General features: G+C 41.7%; 1 protein-coding gene and 1 pseudogene across 2 annotated transcripts in view; one reads left to right on the forward strand and one right to left on the reverse strand.

Moving 5' to 3' along the window:
* Nucleotides 1-12,308: 12,308 nt before the first annotated feature.
* Nucleotides 12,309-13,792, reverse strand: LOC140337705 (perilipin-2 pseudogene; annotated as a pseudogene).
* Nucleotides 13,793-18,280: 4,488 nt separating this feature from the next.
* The window catches only part of LOC140337670 (phospholipase A and acyltransferase 2-like), a 28,975-nt gene continuing 20,061 nt past the window's right edge, over nt 18,281-27,194 (forward strand). The window contains exons 1-2 of one of the 2 annotated variants that reach the window (XM_072421455.1): nt 18,281-18,378; nt 23,550-23,610. In XM_072421455.1, coding sequence (XP_072277556.1) covers nt 23,599-23,610 — 12 coding nt within the window. In that variant the 5' untranslated portion in view covers nt 18,281-18,378; nt 23,550-23,598. Of the gene's footprint in view, nt 18,379-22,099; nt 22,194-23,549; nt 23,611-27,194 lie in introns of those variants that run through there. The other variant, XM_072421456.1, reaches the window with a different exon arrangement.

Here is a 27,194-nt window from a genome sequence, read left to right on the forward strand (position 1 = left end):
ACCACCGGAAAATTAGTAAAAAACAAGTGTAAGATCTAACTGAACAAAAATTCATTCCCCAGTGTTATCATAGGTGGGTTTATGGCTAGGGTTATGCTATGCTATGCTAGGGCTATGCGGCAATGAAACAGAAGTTGGAAAACCTTGCAGTCTCATACTGGCTATAAACACAGCAGCATTGTGGCCATTTTAAGCACTATCAACTATCTTTGAGTATAAAACATGATAATCAAATAGTTCAAGATACTACAAGCAGTTTCTATTGATAACCATTGCTGTTAAGTTGCCCTAACAAATTTGATTGGCTATAGGTATTGAAAGTCAGTTAAAAGTGGTTGGAATTTCATAAACATTGTTGTGTATGTAGCTAGTGTTCGGCTCAGGTGATATGACAGATATATTGGAGACCTACCCTGATTTTCCCCTTGAACGCCTGGTGTTTAGGAACATTTAACCTCAGGCTTTCTCAGGCAGGATTACCATGAAATACTGATTGCTGAGGCGTAAGGAGGCTTTAAAGTAAATACCAAGGGCTTAAAAATTGGTCACCAGGGCCCTATACCCATTCAAAGTACACTGCTGGTTGGTTACATGTTGATAAAGATAGTGAAAAGGAAAGTAGAAAAAAGTTATTTAAAAGATCACCAAATGTAGACACACTCATTGCAGTGTATGTAACGTAGTAGCCAAATTGAAGGCTTATTTAAACTAAGATTCTGGAAAGTGAACTGTAGGACCTGCTAAACATAAATATGTTACAAATTAGGTCATTCATTTATTCAAGAATTTGCACGACAACACACTATAAACTACAGTGACATTGCAAGAAATTATAGAAAATATTAGTTCTGGATAGATTCATGGAATACCTTATTAACCACCTAAGCGTTACACTGAGGTCTAGATTTCTGTACCAAAAGTGATCCACTGTTTTTCATGAAATTTTTTTTTAAATTGTAGACCTGTAACTTACAGAAATATGTCCGAACAGGGGTTCTAGTAGATAATATGAATATCCAGGTAAGAAGCCGACCGGCATCTTGTGTTCCGCCGGCCGGCATCTTACCTGGTCCCGCTGGCACCCGACGAAGGCACCCGACGCTGGAGAGGGAGATCAGCGGACGATGATCGATGGAGGACGACGCTGGATGAGCACAGGGGAACCAGGTAAGTGGGGATGTGAAAAATCTCGGGGTTAACCATCCTTGCAATTTTTTTTGCCTGAGCGAAGGTTTTTTGTAATAGTCACATTAAACATTTACAATTGTGTATATGTTTGTAATTTTTATTGCTATTGATTAAAGTGTATTAAAGTTTGGATACCTTTAAAGTCTCATTTACTGTTTCTTTTCTATGTTCGTATTATTCTGATAAATTTACTGTACTCCTTTGGAAATTGACACCTTCAGTATCATACTTCTGTTTGTTTTGGTAACTTGTACTTCTGGGATCACATAACGTTGCTTTTTTGCATCTTTAATAGCAGATGCCTATAAACTCTTGCTGTTACATGCTGTGTACAGTTGTATAGTGTTATTCTGCCTGTTGATGAACAATAACAACGGCTGTGACATATAAAACTTGGCAACTCTCAATATCTATGGAAAGATGGTCAGGACCAGATTTATACTTTCTCTCCTTTAGGCCAGCTAACTAGTGCCCCCCCCCCCCCCCAAACAATACCAGTCTTTGACACTGACACACAAAACATACCATGAAGTAAGGGTGAGAGAAAGAATAGTGGGAGAAAGACAAGGAGAGGGAATGAGGTAAAGAGGAGACAGAAAAGGAGGGAGGGGGGAGAAAAGAAATAAAGAGAGAGTAATATTAGAAAGGGGGGAGGTAAGGAGAGAGAAACTAGAGAGGGGGGTGTGACGAACACCCTCTTTTAGCCCGCACCCCTGCTCTTAGACTTTCCAGCACACTCAGCAACAGTCACGCACCAGCAGGCTGAGGAGGGCCGTCATGCGGCAAGAGGTAGACTGACACCAAGTGCAGTTATGATTCTGCTTCTTTAATCCTGTCTCTGTCACCCACTGCCACTCCAGGCAGGGATGTCTCAGCAATCACAATGTTTATAGTACCGTTTTCGGGTTAGCAAGTTACACTATTTCTACTTAGAGCATTCAGAGATTCAGCTTGCAGTTTTTATAGTGTTTAATAAGTAAAAACATACAAAAAACACAGTGCATAAACAAATACAGAAAATAAACACTAATCAAATAACAATACTAGCAGAATCATAACTATTGTTGTCAAGGGTAATGGTGCGTGCTTCCGTCCAAGCACGTGGTGGCAGTCTACCTGTGATAGTGTTTTTGGCAGGGTTAACCATGATGTGGACTCTTACTGAACGTGCTGGAAAGTCTGTGTGCAGGGTGTGGGCTGAGAGAGGGCATCAGTCACATACCCCCTTCTTTTTTCTCACCCAGATGAGACTGAATAACAGTTAAATCATGGTGCATTTTGTGGGTATCCATTTTACATACCCCAAGAGGCAGCAGATTTCCCTACAAGCTACAGGTCCAACAATATCTCTTTAACTCTCTCCAACAATACAACATTGATGTCACCTGCAGGCAGGAAAACTAAAGGAATACAGTCGAATGCAGTTGACATTGTGGGACAGAAAAAAGGGGACAAATGCACAGAATCTGGTACCAATATGTCAGCTGCAAAAAATCTGAAAAAGTCACCAATCCCCATTAAGGTCAGAAAATGGTGATGTGGAACCTGATGTGAGGTAGTGAAACAGAGGGTAAAAAAAGATTGATGGTGGGTCAAGGTCCGGTTTAAAGATGACATTTTTTTCTTTGCCTTTGGATAGAGTGAATTTAAATGTCCGTGGAGTCTATTTTTTTCTGTTTCAGCTGTGGAGACCTTCCTTCACATTCTCCAACCCTTTTTTATGTAGATGTTGTGTAAGAGTTACTATACATAATAATTTTAGCATGGCACCCTTTATCGATGATAACGGTTTTATACTTAGTTACACCAAGATATAAACCATATAGAAAAAATTACACTCAACTTTATCAATCACATGCAACACATATTAACTGAAAAAAATATATACAGTTAAAGTCAATTGTGTGATTTTAAACTCCACATATGTTGGTCCATCAGCATCCTTAAAAACAAGATGATAAAAAATTGTTTGTTTTTGAATTGCATTCAAAATTGAATGCATTTTGTGTATGTGGTAATAAAAGAACTCCAGCATACCTTTGCAAGAGTTATGCAATTCTGGTACAGCCAATCAAGATGGACTAAGATTGTAATTTTGAAGAAGAAAAGGAGGAAGATGATGGCACCCCATGATAGAACAGGGATAGGGGACCAGCACAGGTTTCATTATGCTTTAATTCAAAAAGCCAGAACAAATATCCAGACATTGGACCTGATTTTTTAAAAGCTCCCCAAGACTGGAGAAGATACACTTTCATCAGTGAACATGATTGATCCAGAAAACCTGGAATGGTTTTGGTCCAGGATTGAAAATATTTGCTAACAAATAGCTTAATACTTTTAGGAAATCCATTCCAGGTTTGCTGGATCACCCAGGTTCACTGCTGAAAATGTATCTTATCCAGACTTGCAGTGCTTTAATAAATTAGCTCCATTGTATTCTAACCTCATTATGATTTACTTGGAGTACCTGTTCCAGTCAATGAGAAAGTTTTAAAACCAAACGGTCAGCATAACAAAAGCAACTAGTTTACTTAAAAGAAAGGTAATCCCCATATTTCTAAGCAGCATTATCATCACTTTTGTCTTTAGACCTATTGAGGGACAATACAAGTTCCTCCTTCACCCACCTTAATTGGACCATCTTTCCACCTAAGTGCAGGAAAAATTTAGATTAGAGATACAGAATAATACTTTCTCATTTGTGTTTTTTACAAATAGACATCTTCCTGTAAAATTACACATCATTACAAGATTCTCCACAGAATCGCATTAGAGTGTAAGGCCCTGGTCCAGCACCAGTGCTCAGCAGATGCCAATCCTCCAATCTAACCCTGCACTCTTCACGTAAAGGATATTCCCGCTAGTGGCACTGTCCCAGCACACAGTTGCTCACAGGGAGCTGGAAAAGAAAATTCAATTGGAAGTCAGATAGTCCGGGGTCAGTTAACTAGGTGATCCACAGGGAATTCATTACAGGAGCATTCAGCAGGGGTAGGTCCAGGAAACAGAACCAGGGCCTTTACACAGATATCAATCTGGCAAACAAGGTTTCCAAGGGTAAGAAAAAGCAGAGTCAGGGGTTTAAAAGTCTTGCAAAAATTTCCTTGAACTTCCAAAAGATCTGCGTAAAGTGACAGCAGGCAAATAGGATTTTTGCGTGATGGACAGTGTACAGAAGTCAGCAAAAACATTAGGACATTGAGAAAGAGTGTCTGAACATGTGAACTCAACCCTCTAGCAGCAGTCTCTGCTGTAAAACAGCAAGAGACCGCATTGTTAGCTGGCATCATGACCTGGATGACATTGTTAGGAATGCTACCCAAAAAGTTGTGGAGGAGTAGTGCGGTGACACTAGGCAAAAGGATGGAGGAACAAGGACCAAGCGTGGGTCAGTGAGAGCAATAGCAGTGTGTGGCCTCTTGTCAGCTATCGCCAGGGAGACCGCATTGGTAAGTGGCATGGAGAGCTGGATGTAGTGCATCGTCAATGCCACCCAGAAGTGTGTAATACAATTTTAGTGAATGGAGTACTGACAGGTGGCAGCAGCAGGAGGACGCGGTGGGCCCTGAGACGGAGCTGGGACCGCATTGGTAACTGGCATCTAGAACTGGGTGTAGCACATCATCAGTGCTACCCAGAAGTGTGTAATACAATTTTAGTGAATGGAGTACTGGCAGGCAGCAGCAGCAGGAAGAGGAGGCGGCAGTGGGCCCTGAGAAGGAGCGGGGACAGCGTTGGTAAATGGCATCTAGAGCTGGGTGTAGTGCATCATCAATGCCACCCAGAAGTGTGTAATACAATTTTAGTGAATAGAGTACTGACAAGCAGCAGCAACAGCAGGAGGAAAAGGCAGTGGGCCCCCAGAAGGAGCATGGACAGCATTGGTAACAGGCATCTAGAGCTGCATCTAGTGCATGGTCAATGCCACCCAGAAGTGTGTAATACAATTTTAGTGAATGGAGTACTGACAGGTGGCAGCAGCAGGAGGTGGTGGGCCCTGAGACGGAGCCTGGACCGCATTGGTAACTGGCATATAGAGTTGGGTGTAGTGCATCGTCAATGCCACCCAGAAGTGTGTAATACAATTTTAGTGAATGGAGTACTGACAGGTGGCAGCAGCAGGAGGAGGCGGTGGGCCCTGAGAGGGAGCTGGGACCGCATTGGTAACTGGCATCTAGAACTGGGTGTAGCACATCATCAGTGCCACCCAGAAGTGTGTAATACAATTTTAGTGACTGGAGTACTGGCAGGCGGCAGCAGCAGGAGGAGCAAGCGGTGGGCCCTGAGAAGGAGCGTTGACCACATTGGTAACTGGCATCTAGAGCTGGGTGAAGTCCATCGTCAGTGCCAACCCAGAAGTGTGTAATACAATTATCTGAAATTTGTGATTAAACGTAGAAGGGCCAGACCAAGATGTTTTGTGTGCCAGCACTGTTGCTGTGGTCTGTGGTGCCTGAAGCGGTAGGAAGGTAGACGATATTGCTAGTTTGCATCATGAATAGTGTTGGTGTTCGAATTCGGGTTGTCCTTATATTCGACCCGAATAAGGCTGTTCAAATTCAGATAGACACGACCTGAGAAACACGGGATTTGACTTTGCAAATTCCTGTGTAAAACAATGTGTTAAAAAAAAAAGAGGCTTTAATGTTAAAAGTAATTTAAAGTAATTTATTGAATGTGTGTGATTTGTGTAACTAACTTTTGTTTTTTTTACAGCTTATACCACAATGACAGGATGATTCTCCTGTCAGTGTGGGATCCCCGGGCGCTAGGGGTTAAATGAGGTGGGTTAAATTTTACTTTCCTCAGCCAATCACAGAGCACTAGAGGTGAATGAATAGGAAGATATGTCCCCATGGGTTTCCTGTGTACTTGTATAGAGAATCAGCCACAGACTCAGCACAGGAGCAGTGTGGGTTCACAGAGGCATCTTGGTTGGCCAGTGAGTCCTTGTGTCAGTCAATCAGTGACATCTGCAGTGGGGGTATGATAGTTGTTAGTAACCCACCTTTCGTTCATTTTCAAAAAGGTGAGGCGATTGACATTTTCCGGCGACAGTCGTGATCGGTTGTCCATGACCACTCATCAGCCGCACTTAAGGTTCTTTCAGACAGAACACTAGATACCGGGCACGAAAGAAGCTTGATGGCATACTGTGCCAACTGCGGGCAGATTTCAAGCCTGTTGACCTAAAAATTAATGGAGTCACTACTGTCAGGATAGGCATCCTCCTCCTAACTGCTGTCATCAACACCACCACCACCAGCCAGAAAAGAGCCAATGTAATCGTGCAGCATGCGCTTCATGCGTTCTCGATTGGTATTCCCCCTGCACTTCACTTGTTTGAGGTGGCCGCATGAGGTTTCGCCAGTCATCCAGAAAATCCCCGTCTTGGCCTAGACATTTGGATGTGTGTGGCCTGCTGCCACTACTGCTGTTGCTGCCACTACAGGAGGATACGGTGGAGGCAGTCTCTCCCTGAGCTCCCTGTGTGGAATGTGGTGCGTGGAACTCCTCACACAGCCAGTCGCATAGTATTCAGCTCAGACAGGTCAATTTTTCTTTCTTGTGCCAGGTTGGGTAGAAACTGTGACATTTTGTCTTTGTAGCGGTGATCCAGAAGAATGGCCTGCCAGTAATCATCCTGGTTTTTGATGCTGCAAATGCGGGGGTCCCTCCGTAGGCATCACAACATGTGGACACACATAAGAAAGAGGGGTTCCCTGGGGTCATCCTCTATCTGTTCCTTAGTAGGCACCAAAACATCTTCCTCCTCATCACCCACCTCCTCCTCTTCAAGCTGCAGCAATTCCTGTTGTTCCATCGCCCGCACAATGCCTGGGGTGTGACAGCACAAATGTGGGTTGGACGGGTCCTGTCCAGCAGACCCAACATGGTCTCCCTCATCATCATCATCATCATCTTCCTCCTCCTCTTGGAACTCCTGATGCTGGCCAGTATCCCTTCTTGCTCCTGCTGATGCTGGCTGTGTGGTATGGAGTGTAATGTCACCCTCATCCTCCTCTCCCCTTTCTTCCCCTTCTGTCCCATCGCCACTTTCCATCAGGCCACACAGGGTATTATCAAGCAGAAAGATGATGGGTATGACGTCGTTCCAGCCTGACCGCTCCTGACTCACAATGTTTGTGGCCTGCTCAAAGGGGGCCAGTAACTTGCACAGCATCTCCATCTGAAGCCACTGGTCACTGATAAATAAACAAATAGCTCAGTTGTGTGGCTGTACCAAGGGGCCCACTGCCTTCATGCACCACGCTGACAAATTAATGGCGGAAGGCTAGCTTTTGCTCACACAGACGCTGGAGCATGTGCAGGGTGGAGTTCCATCTAGTCACAGTGTCATAAATCAGTCTATGCGGTGGCAGCCTCTGTTGGAGCTGGATCATGCTAAGCGGGATGGCAGCAGTAGGGGATCGGTGGACATGGCTGCAGATGGAGCGAGCCTGTCTCAGTAAGTCCTCCAGTCCTGGGTACATGCGGAGGAACAGGTTCAGTATGTACGCAAAGCAGGGCACATGTGTTATGCGACCCATGTGCAGCGCAGCCACAGGGTTGGCCCACACTGTTGTCGCACACTACGTTGCCTGTTGTGAGCCAAGAGTTCTCTGGCGGTGTGACTTTTCTCCCCCAAGGACACCAGTCTTAGCACTGCCGGGCAACGCATGTCCTTGAGGGAGCCGTAGTGGTGTGCCCACTTAACTACAGTGTCCTCTGCTGCTGGCCTTTCAGGAGGAGTGTCGAAAAGAGAGGGGTTGACGGTAGAAGGAATGCAGGAGGAGGAGGGAGAGGACTGGGATGGCCCATGCTTTCCCACCACAACCCCCGGTGGGGGTACCAGGTGCTGTAATGCCTCTTGCAGACTGCCCACTGAGCTATGCAAGGCCACCCAGTGAGCAGTGTAGGAGAGGTAACGTCCCACTCTGTGCCTGGTTGTCCAGCTGTCCATGGTGACGTGGATTTGGCTGGACACCGAGAATGCCAATGCTCGGGAGATGTTATCTATTACATGTCCATGTAAACTGGGTACAGCTGTGTGGTAGAAGTATTGCCTGCTTGGTATATTCCAGTACCATTAGGGGGGCTGAAGAGGTCACTGGAGTACCCATCTTGCAGTGACAAACATCATCTGACACCAGGAAACCTGCGGGCAGAAGCTGATACTAAGTCTGGCTGGCACCAACCTCCTGAGACGTACTAGCAAAGACAGCTGGAGCTGTAGAAGGAGTCAATGGAGGTGGAAGAAGAGACGATGATGTGGGTGCACCTCCTTCAAGAGAACGCAAGTACTGCTCCCACTTTAGTTTGTGGTTCTTGCATATGTGGAAAAGCAGGGATGTTGTACCCAAATGTGATCTGGCCTGTCCTCTGCTGATCTGCCTGTGGCACAGGATGCAGATTGCTACGCACTCGTCATCATCAGCATGAAAAAGGACCACACTGGAGAGGTGTGTGCAACCACTCTGCTGCTCTTTTTCTTTGCCTGTCTCTGCTTCTGCTGAGTGCCCTGCGTCTGCTCCACCTCCCCCACGGTCACATCGTCTCTGACTGTTCCCCTGCTTGTGCCCACTCCTCTGTCTCTGGGACTCACATTAGGCAGATTGGCGGCCCCTTCCATCCCCAGTCTGTTGCTGCTGCCTTTCCTCTACGTCTGTTTTGGAACTGCTGTTAGCACTTACACGCACTGGTGGTTTCCAGGTGACATCACGGTCATCATCATCCTCATTTTCATCTAAGCCAACATGGGAAAGTCATTGGAAGGTACAGGCACATTTGCCACGCTAACTCCTGTGTTTGCTCCTGTCACGGCTGTGCTGGTTACTGCTGCTGCTGCTGCAGAAGAAGAGCTTGCTGCACTTGAGGCCCCTGAGACCCAGTCCACAATCATCTCCACATGACGTGGCTGTATGATTGTATTCCGCCCACTCAACACATCTACCGGCGTACTGGTGCGGCACACACATCTCAGACCTGTTTGACAACTTGTGCTGCTGGTGCTGTCCTACAGTTGTAGACTCTCGGGGAGTATGCCCCCTGCCAAATTCGGCAGGTCGCCCAACGGCACGCCTTCCCCTGGGTCTACCTCTCATCTTTTACATATTCGGGCAAAAATGCACCTGTACCAGACCGTTTCTTTGGTCAATAGGAACAGGTATCAAAAACTGAAATATCTGTATTTATTTCACAGAAGGCCAGAAGTTTAACTGTACCAAACGGTCATCTTTGGTAAATAAGAACAGGTATCAAACATTGAAATATCTGTATTTATTTTACAGTAGGCCAGAAATTTAACTGTACAAAACAGTATTCTTTGGTAAATAGGAACATGTATCAAACACTGAAATATCTATATTTATTTTACAGTAGGCCAGAAATTTAACTGTACCAAAAGGTCTTCTTTGGTAAATAGGAACTGCAATTGATTTTATTTAGCTTTAGTGAATGTACAGTGTGAAAAAAGATGACTAACAGTGTCTTCACCAATACACAATATAGATTACACTAAATGTGCTGACTGCTGACAATTTAACAAAACTGACTAGCTACTTGCTCATGTAAAAGTAAAGATGTCTGCCTAACCTATTCTACATACACAATATCGTATACTAAACAGTAGAACAGGATATATGTGCTATAAAACACAGTACTATGTAGCTAAAAATTCAATAGGAAGGCTCCTACACTGTCCCTGTCACAATACACCTCTCTCCCTGCGTCTATCCTATACACAGAACACAAGATGGAGTGACTAACCCTTCCCTCCTACCCTGTATATATATGTCTCCTACCCCATATATATGTCTGTGCTCAGATCCCCCATGATTGGCTGCTGGACCTTGCTGTGCATCCTGGGATCAAAAGATTCACTCCCAGAGGCGATTCCTGCCAAAATTTCTCTGCGTTACCGCCCCCCCTGCCTTTTCCCCTTGGTTCATTCGACGGGAACACGACTTCATGGCGAACCACAAGGCTGTTCTCGCTTACATGTTCGGTAAGCCAAAAAGGCCCGATCCTCACAGCAAGATCAAAATTACATGTCTTGCTTGCTCATCCCTAATAACCACCCCATTGGAAGGTCAGTCCAGCTAAATGCTACAATGGACAACTGGTGCCTGGGAAGCTATAAAAACAAAGGCAAGGCAAAATCATAGACAGAAACTAATCTGCCATTTGGATAAAACACATACTCTAAAATTCCCTTAGCTGCTCACAGTCTCAAATGCATGTGCTGAGGATGCTGAGATAGGCACATGCACTACTAAAGAAAACTAGGAATGCTGCAAGCTGCAGAGCAAAAAACAGACAACTAGTTTCTTGATATCCTTTGCTGCTGGAAGCAACACCTTTGGGGGGAATAAACAGGGCATGCTAGACTGCGTTTGCAGGATCACCAGCCAGATAATTTGTATTAAATTTTGGTTCTTACCTCTGCTAGACATGAATTAGGTAGAGCCACCTCTCTGTCAATTAACTTAATACTTTGAGGCTCAAAAGTTTTGTGCGTGAAAATTAATTGTGTATTTTTCTATTTACAGTTCGTACATACATAATAATTATACAGTATAGTTTTTTAAACATATATCCTATATCTTGTTAGTGTCACAGCATTTGGATATTTCTCCTAGACATGGATTTGCCAGCACCATATAACATAGGTCAATTGCAAACAAAAAAGGGGGACCTGTTAAGGTCACCTATTTCCCGACACGTTTCGCCTATTATAGGCTTCCTCAGGGGTGTGTTGTTGCAGGAGTTGTATAGTTTTTATTTAGTACACATCCTTTTGGTAAGGCTGCGCAGTTTCAGTATGTTGAAAAGAAAGTGTTTTGGCATTTTTTTTTCTCTGGTGCCATATTTAAACTTCCAAAGGATTTGGTTCCTGCTAGGCTATTATTCCTCATGCATTACGTATGGTAAGTAAGTTCTGCTTGTGTTGTTGGATATGGTTCTTGCTATTTAGTAAAGCTATTTTTAAAGCTTTGGAGATATGTGTTTTTTAAATATAATAAAAGAGGAGAAAAGGAAGAAAAAAACGTATATGTTGTGCAGGTGTGTGTAAATAAATATATATATATATATATATATATATATATATTGTGAGATCATAGCAACGGGGGTGTTTCAAACAGTAAACAGGGCCAGCAGGTTAAAAGTGCATCAAGGGGTATATTCATTAATACTATTTTTACACAAAAACAGGCAAAATAAAACAAACAGCAAAATAAAGCCTGGCCACTTGGCCACTAACTGTTAGTTCCCTTTACGAACAATCCAGCCTAACCTAGGGCTGTGCAGGACTTTAAGGCCCTAACCATACATCTTTTCCAACAATGTCTGTATCTGTGTCTGTATCTGTATCTGTATCTGTATCTGTATCTGTATCTGTATCTGTATCTGTATCTGTATCTGTATCTGTGCTCACAGTTCAGCTTGGACCTCTTCCCAGCTCACCAGCCAAGACAGAGCCACAGGAATAATCAGTCTGGGAGTTTATATCCCCAGCCTGATTTCTAGGATGGGTTTCAGCTGAGATAATTACACCTGATTATACCCAGGCCTCTTTAGCTCCCCCATCTGGTCAAGAAGCTAATTGTAATCCAGCCTGGTACTTCAACTCCACCTTCAGATCAAAAGGAAAAATGTCTGACTAAACAGAAAAATACTCTGCATATAACCGGTACCTGGGCAAACTCTGTGATTTCTTTGGCCAGCTGTTACATACACCACCACCCCCCCCCACCACCACCTTTTGTTTCAACCTTAGGATTGGGACACAGGCTGCCAAGTAGGTATGAACCTGAGATCAGGAACATTCAGACTGATGTGGCAGTAGGCTGCCATTGAAGACCTGTGTCTTCCTTTTTTCTAGGTGAAACACAACAAACAAACAAACAAACAAAAAATGTTCTTTTAGTGCTCTGGCATCTTTAGGTGACTTTGGCAAAGCGTCTTTTCTTCAAATCAGTTTCTTCCAGATCCTCACTGTACTCTTGAACATCATCCTTCAGCTCCAGTAGTTCTTCCTTCTCTTTTGTTAGTAACTTCTTCTGCTCTTTCAGCTTGGTGCAGGTATCACTCAGTTCTTGCTTTATCTTTACTACTTAGTTGAACCTTCTTGCTTGGACCGCACTTTCTGCTTTCGTCCAGGTTTCTCCCTTTTTGTTGTAGAGCCTCTCCTGTGCATCATGTATTTTCTGATTAAATATGCCAGGAAGAACATGAACAATGCCAATTAGGTCAACTGTAGACCGTGGCTGAGCAATGGCCTCCTGACTTCTGCATTTAGCATCCCTGAATCTTGCCAATGCTTGATGGTAAGCGTGTTTGCGTGCCTTGGTAAAGAGAGATCCCAAACGAACATAGTAGCTTGCCTTGTCATTTGACACCCCAAATCCCTCTGTTTTTGCTGCCTCCTTTTCTAGTTCCTCATCAGTTGGGGGTGGGTATTGTTCAAGAAGAGTTTCAGACTTTGAAAGAGCAGTATTAACACCGCGGCTCATTTTGCGCACCACACTGCTCTCAAGCACAGTGTTGATGCTTCCATTTATAACAGACTTGGTTATCTCCACACTGTCATACACTGTTTCCTTGGTCTTATCAACCACTCCAGTTAAATTTTGAATCACTGCATCTTTAGCACCAATGACAGTTTCTAAGGCATTAGTTACAATCTTGTCACTTGGCTAAAACAAAGTGGGCAGCCTCTCTTCAATCCTATCTAGTCCAGTGCCAGCTATGTTGCTTGCTACAGCAAGCTGAGGTTCCAGTTTCTGTATTATTGGCATGACACTATTAACAGCCACTGTGGTGATGGTCTTCACATTTTTCTCTGCCACACCCCAATCACATTTAAATCGCAATTCATTGTTGTGAGACTTCTGATGTTGAATAAAGCCTTAAGGGTCATTGAAGACTGTATCACAATGGGGACAGTGAACTTTGGCTACATTCTCAGTAGGCTTTTGCAGTATGTGCACTTTCCTGGTTCCACCCTGCGTAAACCGAACATGACAAACGTAGCATATAGCTTTTACACAGAACCAGTTCTTATGTGCCTCTGCATGTGAGGATCAAGATTTGAGCGTCTGGGACAAATATAGCTGCACAGCTTACATTGGAAAGTTTTCTTTACTCGTTTCTTTTTAATTTTTGTTGGTTTTGGAAGCTTTGTGCACTTTTTCAGCCTTCACATCCACTGATGTAGCAACACCTTCCTTAACATGCTCCTGGGCATCCTGTTCATTAGGCACAACAGGGACAGTTCCTTCCCTCTTTACTTCACCTAATTTACTAAACTCCTCCCACGCCTTTCTGGAAACAGGGATACTTTTATGGGTTTCTTTGTAATCTTCAATTTTTCCTTCTGAATTTTCTCATTTACAGCTTTTTCCAACTGTTCTGAAAGTAGAGCCACTCTCTTCTCCATGACTTCAGTAGACTGTGTGAAGTGAGGTATGGCACTATTGTGCTTGCTACTGTACTGGTAGGCCAAGCCCAGTTGCAGATTGCCAACCTCTTCATCTTTCTCTTTTGTCCCTTCATTCTCATCATTTTCAGATCCAACATCTCCTTCTTCAGCTACCATTGGCTTAGCTTCTTCTTCCTACCCTTCAGGCTGTTCTTTTGTCTTAGCTAAAACAGGGTCCCATCCTTTAGCTTGGACTTCAACCAGAGGAAACTTTTCCCCAGCCAACACAGGAACACTTTCAGCAGCCTGCACCTCAGTCTCAATCAGCACAGAAGTATCTTACATAGGGATATTTTCTGCATTCTGACCCTCAGTTGGTAGAGGAGCAGTTTCTTCAGCTGAAGGTTTTGCATCTGTTTTGATTCCTTGGACTCTTGTGATGGAGGTTCAGAAACAGCTGGGGTTGTAGAGAGGCAAACCTTTCAGCTGGGGCTTCAGAAGAGTCCCCAGTTCTCTCAGAAGCTTCCATATCCTCATCTGCAGCTTCTGTCTCTTAAAAATTTTTTCACCTTTTTCCTTTTCCTTCAGCCTTTTGCGCTCTCCAGTCAGCAAAAAAATTCATCTGCTTTGCCCTGGGTAACAACCTTTTCTGGAGGTCCGCATGTGTCTGGTAAGTCCATTTGTGCACTCGTTGGGCCCGCACCGCAGGAATCATGCCCAGACTCCTCAAAATTTCAGTTTTAAGCTTCACATAACACTTGGCGTTGTCAGTGCCAGGTAACCATACACCTTCTGTGACTCCCCTGTCAGAAACTGGGCAACTATACCCGCCCACTGCGCTTGGGGCCAGTCCTCTCTCTGCGCAGTTCTTTCAAATGAGGTCAAAAACACCTCAGGATCATCATCCACAGTCATTTTTGGCACCAACTGGGTTACCTGAAAAACTGGCATACGCCCAGCACCTCTCTCAGCGTCAGCCTGCGCTCGTAAAGATATCTGCTGTTTTAGTGCATCTAATTGTTGTTGGTAGCTCTGTGCTTATATTTCTAACAATTCCTTGTAGCGGGCCTCTGCTTTTTCCAGTCCTAGCAGCAATTGTTGGTTAGTATGCTGTTGGTTGGCATTTGCCAAAACAAGCTGTTTTAGTATCTCCTCCATGCTGGCCTTCCAAACACCCGCTTATACAGCTGACCACATCCTCCACCATATGTGAGATCGCCCGTAGCAACAGGGGGTGTTTCAAACAAGAAACAAGGCCAGAAGGTTAAAAGTGCAACAAGGGTTTTATGCGCTAATAGTATTTTCACACAAAAACAGGCAAAATAAAACAAACAGATGAATTACAAACAACCCAGCCCAACCTAGTGCTGTGCAGGACTCTAAGGCCCTAACCATACATCTTTTCCAACAAAGTCTGTGTCTTTACTCACAGTTCAGCTTGGACCTCCTCCCAGCTCACCAGCCAAGACAGAGCCATAGGAAGGCTGGGAGTTTATATCCCCAGCATAATTTCAAGGATGGGTTTCAGCTGAGATAATTACATTACATGTAAAAGTTTTGACATTTGGGTTGTCTAGAATAATTGCTCTTTAGCAAAGACTTGTACTGTAAGTACATATGTTTGGATTTGTGTTTTGGATTCCATTGTGAGCAATTTCACTTTTTCCTAGCTACAGATACTTCCCTGTTTGCATCTCTGGCAATGGTAAAGAACAATCTTTTTTTCTATATTTTTTTGATGTTTTCAGTTTTACATAGATAAAGATACATATTTTTGTACTACCTCATTACAGGAATAAAAGCCCTGGAAAAAAGCATCCCAGAAAGAAAATACATCTGGCTTCTCCCAGTCCTATTTGTCGATCCTATAAAAGAGGACAAGGGACAAGAGAAATCTCACCCTGTAAAATTATTATTAGAAAGAGGTCACTCTCTCATTCCACAAGTAAATCAGTGGTGCACCCGGTAAGCAAATTATGTTGGGCATGTGGCGCATCTAAGCTGGTGTGTGCTATATGCTTTAAAGTGGCATGTCGAGATAAAGAGAGTCCAGGGAGATAAAATGTTACACTGATCAGGCTTTTTCGGAAAGTCTAAAGAGACTCACTGCAGAGCCCAGCTCCAACTCACAGAATGAGCCGATAAGGCAGTGAAAACCTTCCGAGGATTCAGAAATTTCTGGTTCAGAAAGGGAAGAAGAGTGCCCTTTCTCTTTTGATTTTTCATTAGTAAATGCTTTCCATTAGAGAGGCCATTCAGTGGGAAGAAGCCTTTCCTTCCCCACCAAAGAAAAGGAGATTTTCGTGGCAGTGGTTGCTTTCTGAGACTTCAGGGCATATGTCTCTACCATTACCTAGATGATATCCTGGTTCTGGCAGATTCCAAGAAGCAGCTTGTGAAAGACAGGGAACAAGTGTTAACTATTCTAGCATAAATAGGTTGGTTGGTAGACCATCAGAAGAGTCAACTGTGTCCTACCCAAGTAATGGAATATCTTGGGGTAACAGTCCATACAAAGAAAACAAAGGTGTGCCTTCCCCTACGCAAGATAAGTCAAATAAGAGAATGGGCTGTGCGGTTCTCAAGAACCCAAACAGTGGCTGCAAGGAATGCATGAGTTTACCTAGGGCTAAAAAATTCCTGCATCCCAGATGGCACATGTGGAGATTACAAATATGTTTCCTAACTGAGTATCAGTGAAACAGGAAATTCACCTTCCATTACCAGTACGAAAGGATCTGTTATGGTGGGAATCAACACAGAATCTATCCAAAAGAAGTGTAATTAGAACAAGGAGATTGGATAATTTTCACTACAGATGCAAATTCAAATGGGTTGGGGAGCCCATTGCGACAAATACCAGGTTCAAGATCAATATGGGGGTCCATCGACAGGAATTGATGGCCAAATGGCAGGGACTTAAAGCTTTTTCAAAGATTCTAGTACACAAGAAAGTGAAGATCTTGATGGACAACAGGACATCAATTATTTTCTGATAGGCAGAAGAACATCTCCAAGACCTCTCCTCAACCTATCTTCTGTACAGAATCAACTGGCAGACACTAAGCAGATCCTTCCTAGATTCCAAGGAATGGTCCTTTAATTTCAAATATCTACAGCCGATCTTTCACAGATAGGGGACTCTAGTGGTCGATTTAAAGGCTTTCAACTCAATGCTTAGGTCCCAATCTTTTGTACCAGATTCCATTGCAGTCAGACACTGACACAGGAAGCTTTTTCCATCAGTTGGAACTTCCCAGTTCTTTATGTATTCCCTCCAATACCGTTAATCTTGAGGGTGCTTTTGAAAATCGCGAAAGAAGCGAAGATAGCAATAATGATTCTTCCGCATTTGCCAAGAAGACCATGGTTTTCCAAATGTAAACTAAATGCTAGTAGCTCCGCCTTGATTCCTACTGGATCAGGAAGACCTGTTGATACAGGGAAATAGGCACAAACCCGCACCATATTATTAAAGGCTGACTGCCTTTCTGTTGAAAGGAACAGGTGTCTAACAGCAGGTGTGTCATCAAGTTGCTGAAACCATTTTAAAAGCACATAAGCCAACAACTAACAGAACTTACTTTAGGATATGGAAAAAAATGTTCCCAGATGGCACAAGAAGCAGGATTCTCTGCAACAGATCCATCCCCAGCTCAAATCTTGGAATTCTTACAATCAGCACTGGATAAAGGCCTTAGTTACAGCACTATAAAAATACAGGTATCTGTTAAGACCATTATTCCCAACATGGGACCTGCTGCGGGTACTTAAAACTCTTTACTAGCTCCTTTCTATTCCATTAGGGTGTGTTCCATAGAAAAGCTTTAGGAGTCACAGAGCTTCAATCTCTGTCGAGTAAAGAACCCTACTTTTCTGTCTCTTCAGAAAGAGTACGTTTATGTCCCTCCCCACAATCTCTTTCATAAGTGTTTCATAGAAAACTGGGAAGCAGTACTACCGGCAATGAATGCTACACAGGCAGGAATTCAGGAAGGGGGAGATGATTTGGAAAAGTTGGATATGGTTCAGATAATATCCACCTATTTAAAAAGAACACAGGGTTTTATAAAAACGGGTAACTGTTCGTATACCCCAGCAGACCTAAAAGAGGTCAGGCGGCTCCTGCAAGGATAATTTCTTTCAGGATTCTGGAAACAATCAAATATGCTTACTCCTTTATGGGGTTGACTCCACCACAAGAGCTCAGGGCCCACTCAACGAGGGGCATGTCGACATCATGGGCTTCCTACGCAAAAGTTCCAACGGAAACAGTTTGCAAAGAAGCCAGCTGCAAGTTGCCCAATAAGCTTATTACACATTATAATTATTTATATTGTCTTATATATTTCTCAGAGTTAAATATGTTGCTTTACAATGAATGCAAATATTTATCAGTGTATATATGTTAATGTTGGGTGACTTGACTGAATTTGTCATTCTGACAATTATATACATTCCACAATCGCTGATACTGTATTATTATTTTTTTTTTAATGTTAGAAATGTTTTGCTGTCCAGCTTTGTATTATCAGATCTGTCAGTTCGGTATTTCTGGGCCTAAATAACTTTCATTTTCTTTTCCTAAACAATTTTACTTTGTGGAGCCTACGTGCAGTCCTACAGTTTATTTTTAGACACTATCAATGTGAACATTGTACTTTACTGCCTTCAAAAGCTCAAGGAAAACGAAAGTAACATACAGTCATAAGACTACATATTGCAGTGAGGTGCACACAGCAGAAGGCAGAGCAGCAAGGCAGGTAAGGTCTTCAACAATCTCTTCTTTTATGTCCTTACATCAAAACATATTTATATCCAAGATTATTTTCCTAGCTTTGGATTGAACTAAATTCAAACTTCTGAAAGATTTCACTTAAGTTAGAGGCTCTTCTGGAGAAATGATTTTAAGTAGTAAAAAGTTTTATGTGCGAGATCAGGTAGTGAAGGAAACCTTCTAACAGTGGCAGAAGTGAAAAGAGGAGAGCCCTAAAATCTGTGCCAGCTTTTTTCTGATTTACAGAAACAGGTTTGTTGCCATAATAGGATGTGAGGAAAAATAAACTCTAAAATTTCTCATACAGAGCAGTAAAACATGACAGGGGTCCTATCCATTCCTCATTCCATACAAAACAAATAAAAATATGTTTTGGGTATAGAGTACAATTTGGGCATATGGAAAGTAAACAAATTAAAGCAGCATGGATTCTTGAATTCATCTTACATTGCTGGCTCTACTTTAAGCTTTAAATTTGTTTTAGTCCATATTATATTTCTTTTCGAATAAATAAAAATGACTGCTTGTAATTTTTTGTTTTAAAACCTTAGTTAAACTTTATCTCTCATTTTGAGTCTGATTCATCAAGCAAAATTAGAAACTCGCCTCACTTGCCGTGTATTCGCGATCTGAAATCGGACGCCAAAAACCTTTTTATCAACCACTTTTCACCTGTCGAGAATAAGCTAGCATATTCACCCGGCATTTATCAACTGAAATGCTCACTCGCTTCGAGCCGCACTTCTCCGTGAGCTTGAGATTAGCGAGCTTGCATTAAAAGTCACTGTTACCCTAAAACATCATTCTTTTAAATGGCACACATCTTACACTTAGCCCTAATTAAAAATGTTTGGGCTGTTCAAATGTTTCAAACATATATATTAGCTAAGAAATGAGCATATTTTTAAATGACCTAATATTTTCAGGTTCGGAAAGAGTTAACGTATTTCAGCTGTTTACATAGGCTCCTACCTAAACGCTTACGATGCCCGACCCGAGGATCTGCCTGGTGATAAATACTTGCGAGTTCGGGCAGGTGAGACCTTGCTTTTGCCAGGGGACTAGATCATCCAACTAAATTCTTCTTTGCTTACATAGATATATATATATATATATATATATATATATATATATATATATATATATGTGTATATCTATATCCAGTGTCATGTAAATTTAGTGGTGTCTGTGTGGTCTCTATATTTTGATGTGACCTTTTAGCAGATGGGTTTGTTTTGAATAACATTTTTTGAAAAATTTTGTAGTTGTTTGTTTTTTGGGGGTTTGTTTTTATGTGGTCTCTTTTACAATCTCCCAGGACCTACAATTTAAAAAGTCAATTATGCTTGTTTTTAAGAAGTTCCCTTCTATGAATTCTTTGAAAGGCTAAAAAGAGCACAATTAGCTTATTAAAACTTGGTTGATGTGCATAGTTGTGCACCAAACCCCTGGAGTGTGATGTGCATTAATATGCGCCAATGCATAACTGCTATGTGCCCGTGAACTGTGTTCTATCGGTTCAAAAATGCGCGGGCCAATATTCCAGAAGAATCTTCATTCCCGTAAGTTTTTCTTTTTATGTGTATATTGTTTGTTTTGCTTCATGTGCACTAATGTATGTCCATACATGTATGTATGTATGTATGTATGTATGCATTTATGTGTATACATATAAAAGAGAAATTATAGGAAGAAATAGGCAATTTTTTGGGGGCATATTGCTTAACATGCTTCAAATTGAAAAGATTGCCTATTTCTTCTTCCCCAAACCAGTCCAGATAAAATAGTAATAATGAAAATGTATGTATTTATATGCATTTAAATGTATTTTGACATACACACACACACAAGTGAAATCACTAAATGGCCGTTGATACATGTATTATAACATCTTTGGCAACAATTCTTTTTTCAAATATTTGATTTCTATAAAGCCAAACTAGAATGAAATTTGAATCAGATCGCGAATGCTTAGTGACATTTATTTGACATTCATACTATTGTGTGGTGACATATTAAAAAAAAGTGCTAATTAGTATATATACTGTAATGCGCCTGGGCACACAAACCACAACCAACTCCAGATATCCTTGAATCAGGTTTATTCAAAACAGCACAGCACAGCAAGGGTTAATTTCAATCAAGCAAGGTACAGAAGGATAAGGCAAATGCAGGTCAGTAACAATCCGAGGTCAGGGCTGGCAGAGTTCAATCAGAGTTAGTTTCAGACCAGGTCACTGAGGAGATGACAAGCAGATAAAGTTTAACATACACAAAGACACACCCAAGCACACTGTGGTAACAGAGGCTATATCGGGCAATGGTGTAATGGACAGGCTCTCCTTAAATGGCCAGGATGACCAATCACCTTGCGCCACCTGGCACTGTCTGATAGGAGACTGAGTAAATCCCCTGCAGCTGATTGGCCGCAGGGAATTCAAACTAACTCTGTCCCGCCCTAGGGCGAGGCAGCCGTGTGCCACGCCCTCGGGGGGTACAAGAGGGACGCATGGTGACACGCGCACCTCTTCCCACAGTACCCCTAGGACGTGCACTACTTTGCACTTGCAAAGGAGTGCTGGGAGCAGGAACCACATCCAAAGGGATGCAAGGGCTGCTGCCTGGCTGAACAGTACTTTGGCCAGGGCGGATCCCTCCGCCTGTAGAGACAGACAAGCTGTGAGCAGGGCAGCAGCCTCGGCCATGCTGCCTGCTACTGTGGCGTCCCCCTCTGTGGCTGGGAACCCCAGGGACACCGCGGGCTCGCAGGGCGGGTAAGTTCCTTACATATACATCTTGATTTAAATCAAGTGATTTAAAGTGTTGCAAAGCAAAGCAAACCAAAAAGTATCACAAAAGTGCAACAAATGAAACAATAAATGAATCAATTTTGTGAATGAGTATAATATAACATAAAAATATAGTACTTACTCAAAAGAAGATGAAGCATTAAGGCTTAGTCTACACGGACTGTTTCCGCAGCATTTAACCTGAGGCTTTTAAAGCCCATGTTTGAAGTCCCCATGCATTCCAATGGGCTAATCTACACCAGGACGTTTCCTTCAGGCACGTTTTTGAGCGTTATCTTAAACGTTGCTTGCAATGTTTAAAAAATTAAAGCGCTGGATAAACGCGGGAAAACACTTGAAAACGCTTCCATTTAACTCAATGGAGGCTTTTTCAAGCGTTTTTAAGCGTTTATGAAAGCTTCCATTTTTTACACATATTTTAACCCTTTCAGGGGATGAGTAAAGGGTTTTATGTACCCCTGTACCCATTCCCTGAAAGGGTTAAAAGTAAAACTTTTATAAACGCTTTTATAAACCGGGTCATAGGCGTTTATAAAAGTTTTTTAGCGTTTTAAAGTTAAGGTTTAAAACGCTTGTAAAAGTGCATGAAAACGCATATAAACATGGTAGGAACGTTTATATGCGTTTTTAAAATCGTTCATGTAGACCCAGCCTAAAGATTCAAACTGACCTGTAATGGACTGTAGATGCGCACAGAACAGGGAGCAGGTGTGTGCTAAATAATTGCTATGACCTCACCATTGACAGAGCTTAACAGATCCTCCTGAATCGCGCAGCTGCAAACTAAATGCCTTAATTGGCATATTCTCAACCCCTATTGCTCATTTATCAAGGCAGGAATCTGGCTGTCTAATGTTCTAGCACTCGGCTCCAGCTTGCGGAAATATGCCTTGTATATCGGCGGATAGTGAGCTTACCCACACTTGCTTGATTAATCAGGTCCATTGGGTCTACAAGGCAGGAAGTGAAGGGAGAGATTCATAAGAAACAGGTGGGTTTAATCCTCCTCTACTCATTGTGCTGTGTGCTACCGTGACGTAAGGCAGCCCATTAATTTAAACCCATGGATAGCCTGAGGTACAAAGCGTTGCACGGGGAAACATGAGGTATATTGTGTTACATGTGGGAACATGACATACAATGTGTTACACAGGGAAACATGAGGTACAATTCATTACACATGAAAACATGAGGTACAATAAAATACATGTAGAAACGTGATTACTTGTGGAAGTGTGAGGTACAATGCATTACACATGGAAATATGCAATGCAAAGGGTTACAGATGGAAGTGTGAGGTACAATGAGCTATATGTGGAAATATGAAGTACAATGTGTTGTGGTGAGTTGACATAGCAAACTAAATTGTGGTGTTATTCAGAATTTGTGTTACATGTATTACCATACAGTTCAGTGCCGCACTGCATAGATATGAACACAGCAGTCAGGTCATGCAACTTACCAAGTAATAGCAAAAGCTTCTCCACACATCCTGTTGCTGTAACAACTGTTTCTTTTTAGGTTGACCATTTCCAGATGATCATAAAGCTCATTTGGATTTTTCTATTTAACAGTTCATGCAAAGTCAATAAGGAATAAATATTTATTAGCACTTTTTTACTTGTTCAATAGCACTGCTGTACTACCCCAAACTATAGAAAATGTAAAAACAGTACTTTTGAAAAGTTGCTATATATGCTATCTGAGTTTGGTTAAGCAGAAAAAACAAATGCTATTGGGTACCACACACACACACACACACACACACAAATAAATAAAGCATATATTAGGTATATAAATAAATATATTAAAGTATGCATGAAATATATAAAGTCCTGTTTTTATTTTATCAACTCCTATAGTGCCTTCAAATTTACATGCTTTCCTGACAAAATGGGTAATTATTTGTTAGAACGACAAACCATTAAACGGCCACTTCTGCTTGAGTAGTTTGCAGAAAAGGAATATATTTATTTCATTTAGGTGCTTGTGTTGGAAAGGAAGATGTTGGGTACTCCAATTTAAGAAGTACCAGGAATTCCAGAAAGCTAATTATAGATCATGGATGAGTATGTAATATTTGCGTTGAATTTATATTGAATATATTGTCACATCTGATATTTTAGCATATAGCCAATTTTTTTTCAAAACACCTTGATGCACAATAGTTTTAGCTAAACTTACATTTTACCAAAAATTTGACTAAGAACTTGCATTACATTCAAAGAAACATTTCTAATTGAAACTATTAGGTAAATCCACAACCTCTGTAGTTCTCAGTGAGCTATGAAAGTTTTGTAAACATTTCTTACATGCAATCCTAATTTTCTGAATCTTCTGTTGGCAGAAAACAGGAAGTGTTCTAATCATCAAAAAAGTAACTGAAGACACAAGACATGCCTTTAATAGTAAGTATTAAAGATTTTTCTTCAATATGTTCCTATTATTCTTCACATAAAATACGGTTTTCATACAAACTATACTTAAATACTTCATAGTATTATTAAACAATTTGTCTTCCTGTAATTGTTTAGGCTGTACAAACATTTCACTGGGTAACACATTTTTTGTTGTGTTAGATCTTACACTTGTTTTTTTAATATTTTTTTCCGTGGTGAATCCAGAAATGACCCCAGTTTTTTACTATCACATCCAGTTTTTACGATACAGGGTACCCTCCATTTTTGTCAAAAAACATACAAATTTTACATTCAATGAAAAAATAATGAAATAATAACTTGAATGTACTATTTATTTCAATTTCTTTTGTTCATACAAAGGATTTAGTGTTACACAATGACATTTTTTTTTTCAGTAAAACATTTGAAAATAATCAGGTAAGCGGTTAAGGTAAAAATTTATAGCTTTTCCTGGAGTGTTGAGTATTAGGATAATTCCGCTGGATGCTCCAACAATAGTCATTCATCTACCCTGATACCGTCCTTCCATGACCTTCAAATCTTGGTGGAATCGTTCACCTTGCTCATCACCGACTGCACCAAGGTTTTCTGGGAAGTTAGAAAGATGGCTATTAAGAAAAAGCACCTTGATGCTCATATTGCAACCAAGCATTTTGTAGCTCTCCCAAGAGTTTCTGGACAATTTTTGTGTAATTATTTGCCTATGTGTTTCCAAGAAAGTCCTTGGCTTTGAATGATAACCAAGCATTCTTTTCGACTTCTGACAGTATCCTGGTGAAATGTTCATTTTTGATAAGCTGCCGAATCTGTGGACCATCAAACACCCCCGCCTTTATTTTTTCAGATGACGGGCTGGGAAATGCCAAAATGAGGTACTTGAAACAGTCTCCTTCAGTTGGCAAAGCTTTAACGAACTGCTTCATCAGACCCAGTTTCATGTGCAGAGGCGAGAATATAATATTCTTTCTATCAACAAGTGGCTTATGTAGAATGTTTGGATCTGATCCTGTGTTCAGGGCTTCACTCACTCGATGAAACTGTAGCCTCAGAGATTTGCTTGCTTGTTGGTTTTGTTGTGAAATGTATATTGGCAGGCCTTAATCCAGGAATTTCACGACGGGGGATGGCAACGAAGCTACGTAAGTGGGTTTTTTTTTAGGTTAAAGCTACCCCGAGTGTGACTAGGGATTACCGCTATTCGCAGGTAAAATCTAACCCGAGTCACACTCGGGATTACTGCTAGGGGGTTAAATATTAAAAACAAATGAACATGTGCAAATTTTATTGCTCAAATAGTTTATTGTGTTATTAGCCCAATCACTCCACTAGCTGTGCATAAGTGTAACACAGGGTTTCAAAGAAACAAACCAGGAGACTCCCACATTTAGTTAAAAAATTACACCTGCCACATCTCAAAATTAACAAATAATAGAAAAAGAAAAGGTGAAGGACTTTAAAGACATGTATAGATATTTATATATATATATATATATATAATGTATATATATGTATATGTGTAATATATATATATATATTATGACTATGTTGCAGAGTAACTAACAGTTGTAAAATTCAACAATACCAGTAACATTGAAAATTCTTTAACATAAAAAAACAAACAAACAATAAAACAACAAAACATGCAAACCACATATACATGAATTATCCTCATGAATTATATGGAGGATAATTCATGCATATGTGGTTTGCATGTTTTGTTCTGTTATCGTTTGTTTTTAATTTTTATATTAAAGAGTTTTCAATGTTACTAATATTGGTCAATTTTACAATGTGTGTGTGTATATATAAATATATATATATATATATATATATATATATATATATATATATTGTGACACCAAGACAGGATTGGAGGTGGAGGGGTTCTGTGTGAGGGAGCTCTGCTGGAGACACAGACAGGTGGCCTGTGTGAGGGAGCTCAGCTTGGAGTCACAGACAGGTGGCCTGTGTGAGGGAGCTCTGCTGAGAGACTCAGAAAGTTGGTCTGGGGGAGTGAGCTCAAGTCAGTCTGTGTGAGTGAGCTCAAAAGTGAGTAGAAGGTTGCTGAAAGCTTGGTTATGAGCTGACAGGGAGAAGCCCTCCAGCTGATAGACAGGGACGTCTGATGTATAGTAAGTGCCGGACGGGCAAGGTTTTCTTTTGCTGTTTTTGTTATTTTATCTGCAACCTTCAATAAACCTGGCTGCAAGTCAGCTTAAGGCTGATACCTTGGTGTGTGATCTGAGTTAGATGAACCAGACAAATGTCCTTTGACCCCAGCAAAGGCGATCTTGAGTGTAACCCCTCACAATATATACTGCCTTTAAAGTCCCTTACCTTTTCTTTTTCTAATATTTGTAACACAGGACCTGCTAAAAAGCTGCTAAGCTTTAAAATAATAGAGTGCAACACATTTTGTGCAAACTGTGTCATATTTTAGTAGGTATATTTTTGCACACTTCATTCTTGTCTGGTAATAGAATGTAAATCTCCATTCCATTTAGTTATATTCTGGAATGGTGCATGGTTTTTTCAGTACCCAGTAACATGTTATACCCAAGTATTGATCTGAGTAAAAATGCTAGAAAAAAGGGGGTGCTTGTGGGAAGCCAGTCAAGATGGTTGCAATTTGATCTGGCTCCTCACCACCCGGGCAAGTAGCTACTTTTGCATGCTCCATCCGCCGACATCTCGCACCCTAGTCCTCACCCGCACTGCCTCTTATCCTCCTGGCACCGATGGGGAAGTCCACAGCAGTTGGCAAGACGCACACACCGCGCGGCAGGCAGGCAAGATGGCGGGCATGGCCTCCTCCATACAGACACCTCCTTCCTCACCACCCATTTTATTAGAAGAGAATTCCAGCAATGGGTCTGTTCTTTCCATGCCCAGTGCACAGGTAAGCCATAGATGCAGAGCTTTTGGAAACAATTGAACAACTACTACACTCTGAGCTTACACAGGACACTGATAAATTTTCCCTAAACATTACTAAAGAAATAAGGGAGCTGGGGGCCCACATCCATGACCTGAAAACAAAGATGGATAATGCCATCACAGTAATTGATTCTCATGATCATGATATTATAATGCAATTCAAACAGAGTTACAATCCACCCTTCTCAAATTGAAAGACCTAGAAAATAGAAACAGGAGGGTTAATGCACAAATCAGAGGCATTCCAGAGTCTATAGCTGACCTCCCTGCATATATTGGTGATTTGTTACAGGATTTGCTTCCTAACCTGCCTCCAGATAGACTGGAATGTGACTGGATCCACAGGGCATTAGCCCCTAAGAAAGCTGATGGTCCCCCATGAGATGTGCTTATAAAACCCACTTTCTAGAAAATCAAGGAGGATATTGTGAAAGCCGCATGGAACAGGAAGGACTTAGTGTTTAGATCTTGTCCTTACCAAATTTGCCTACCTGGCCTTACCTTACCTTCTGTGGTGAATACAGAAGAAGCTCAAGCCCTTTTCCAGAGACTACAGCTGCAAGTCAAGGGGGCTGATTCTAGAGACTTCCCAAGACCTCAGAGATCTTCTCGGCTCACCTCTATCTGGGAAACCA

The sequence above is a fragment of the Pyxicephalus adspersus genome, chromosome 9, assembly GCF_032062135.1.
Source record: "Pyxicephalus adspersus chromosome 9, UCB_Pads_2.0, whole genome shotgun sequence".
NCBI lineage: Eukaryota > Metazoa > Chordata > Amphibia > Anura > Pyxicephalidae > Pyxicephalus > Pyxicephalus adspersus.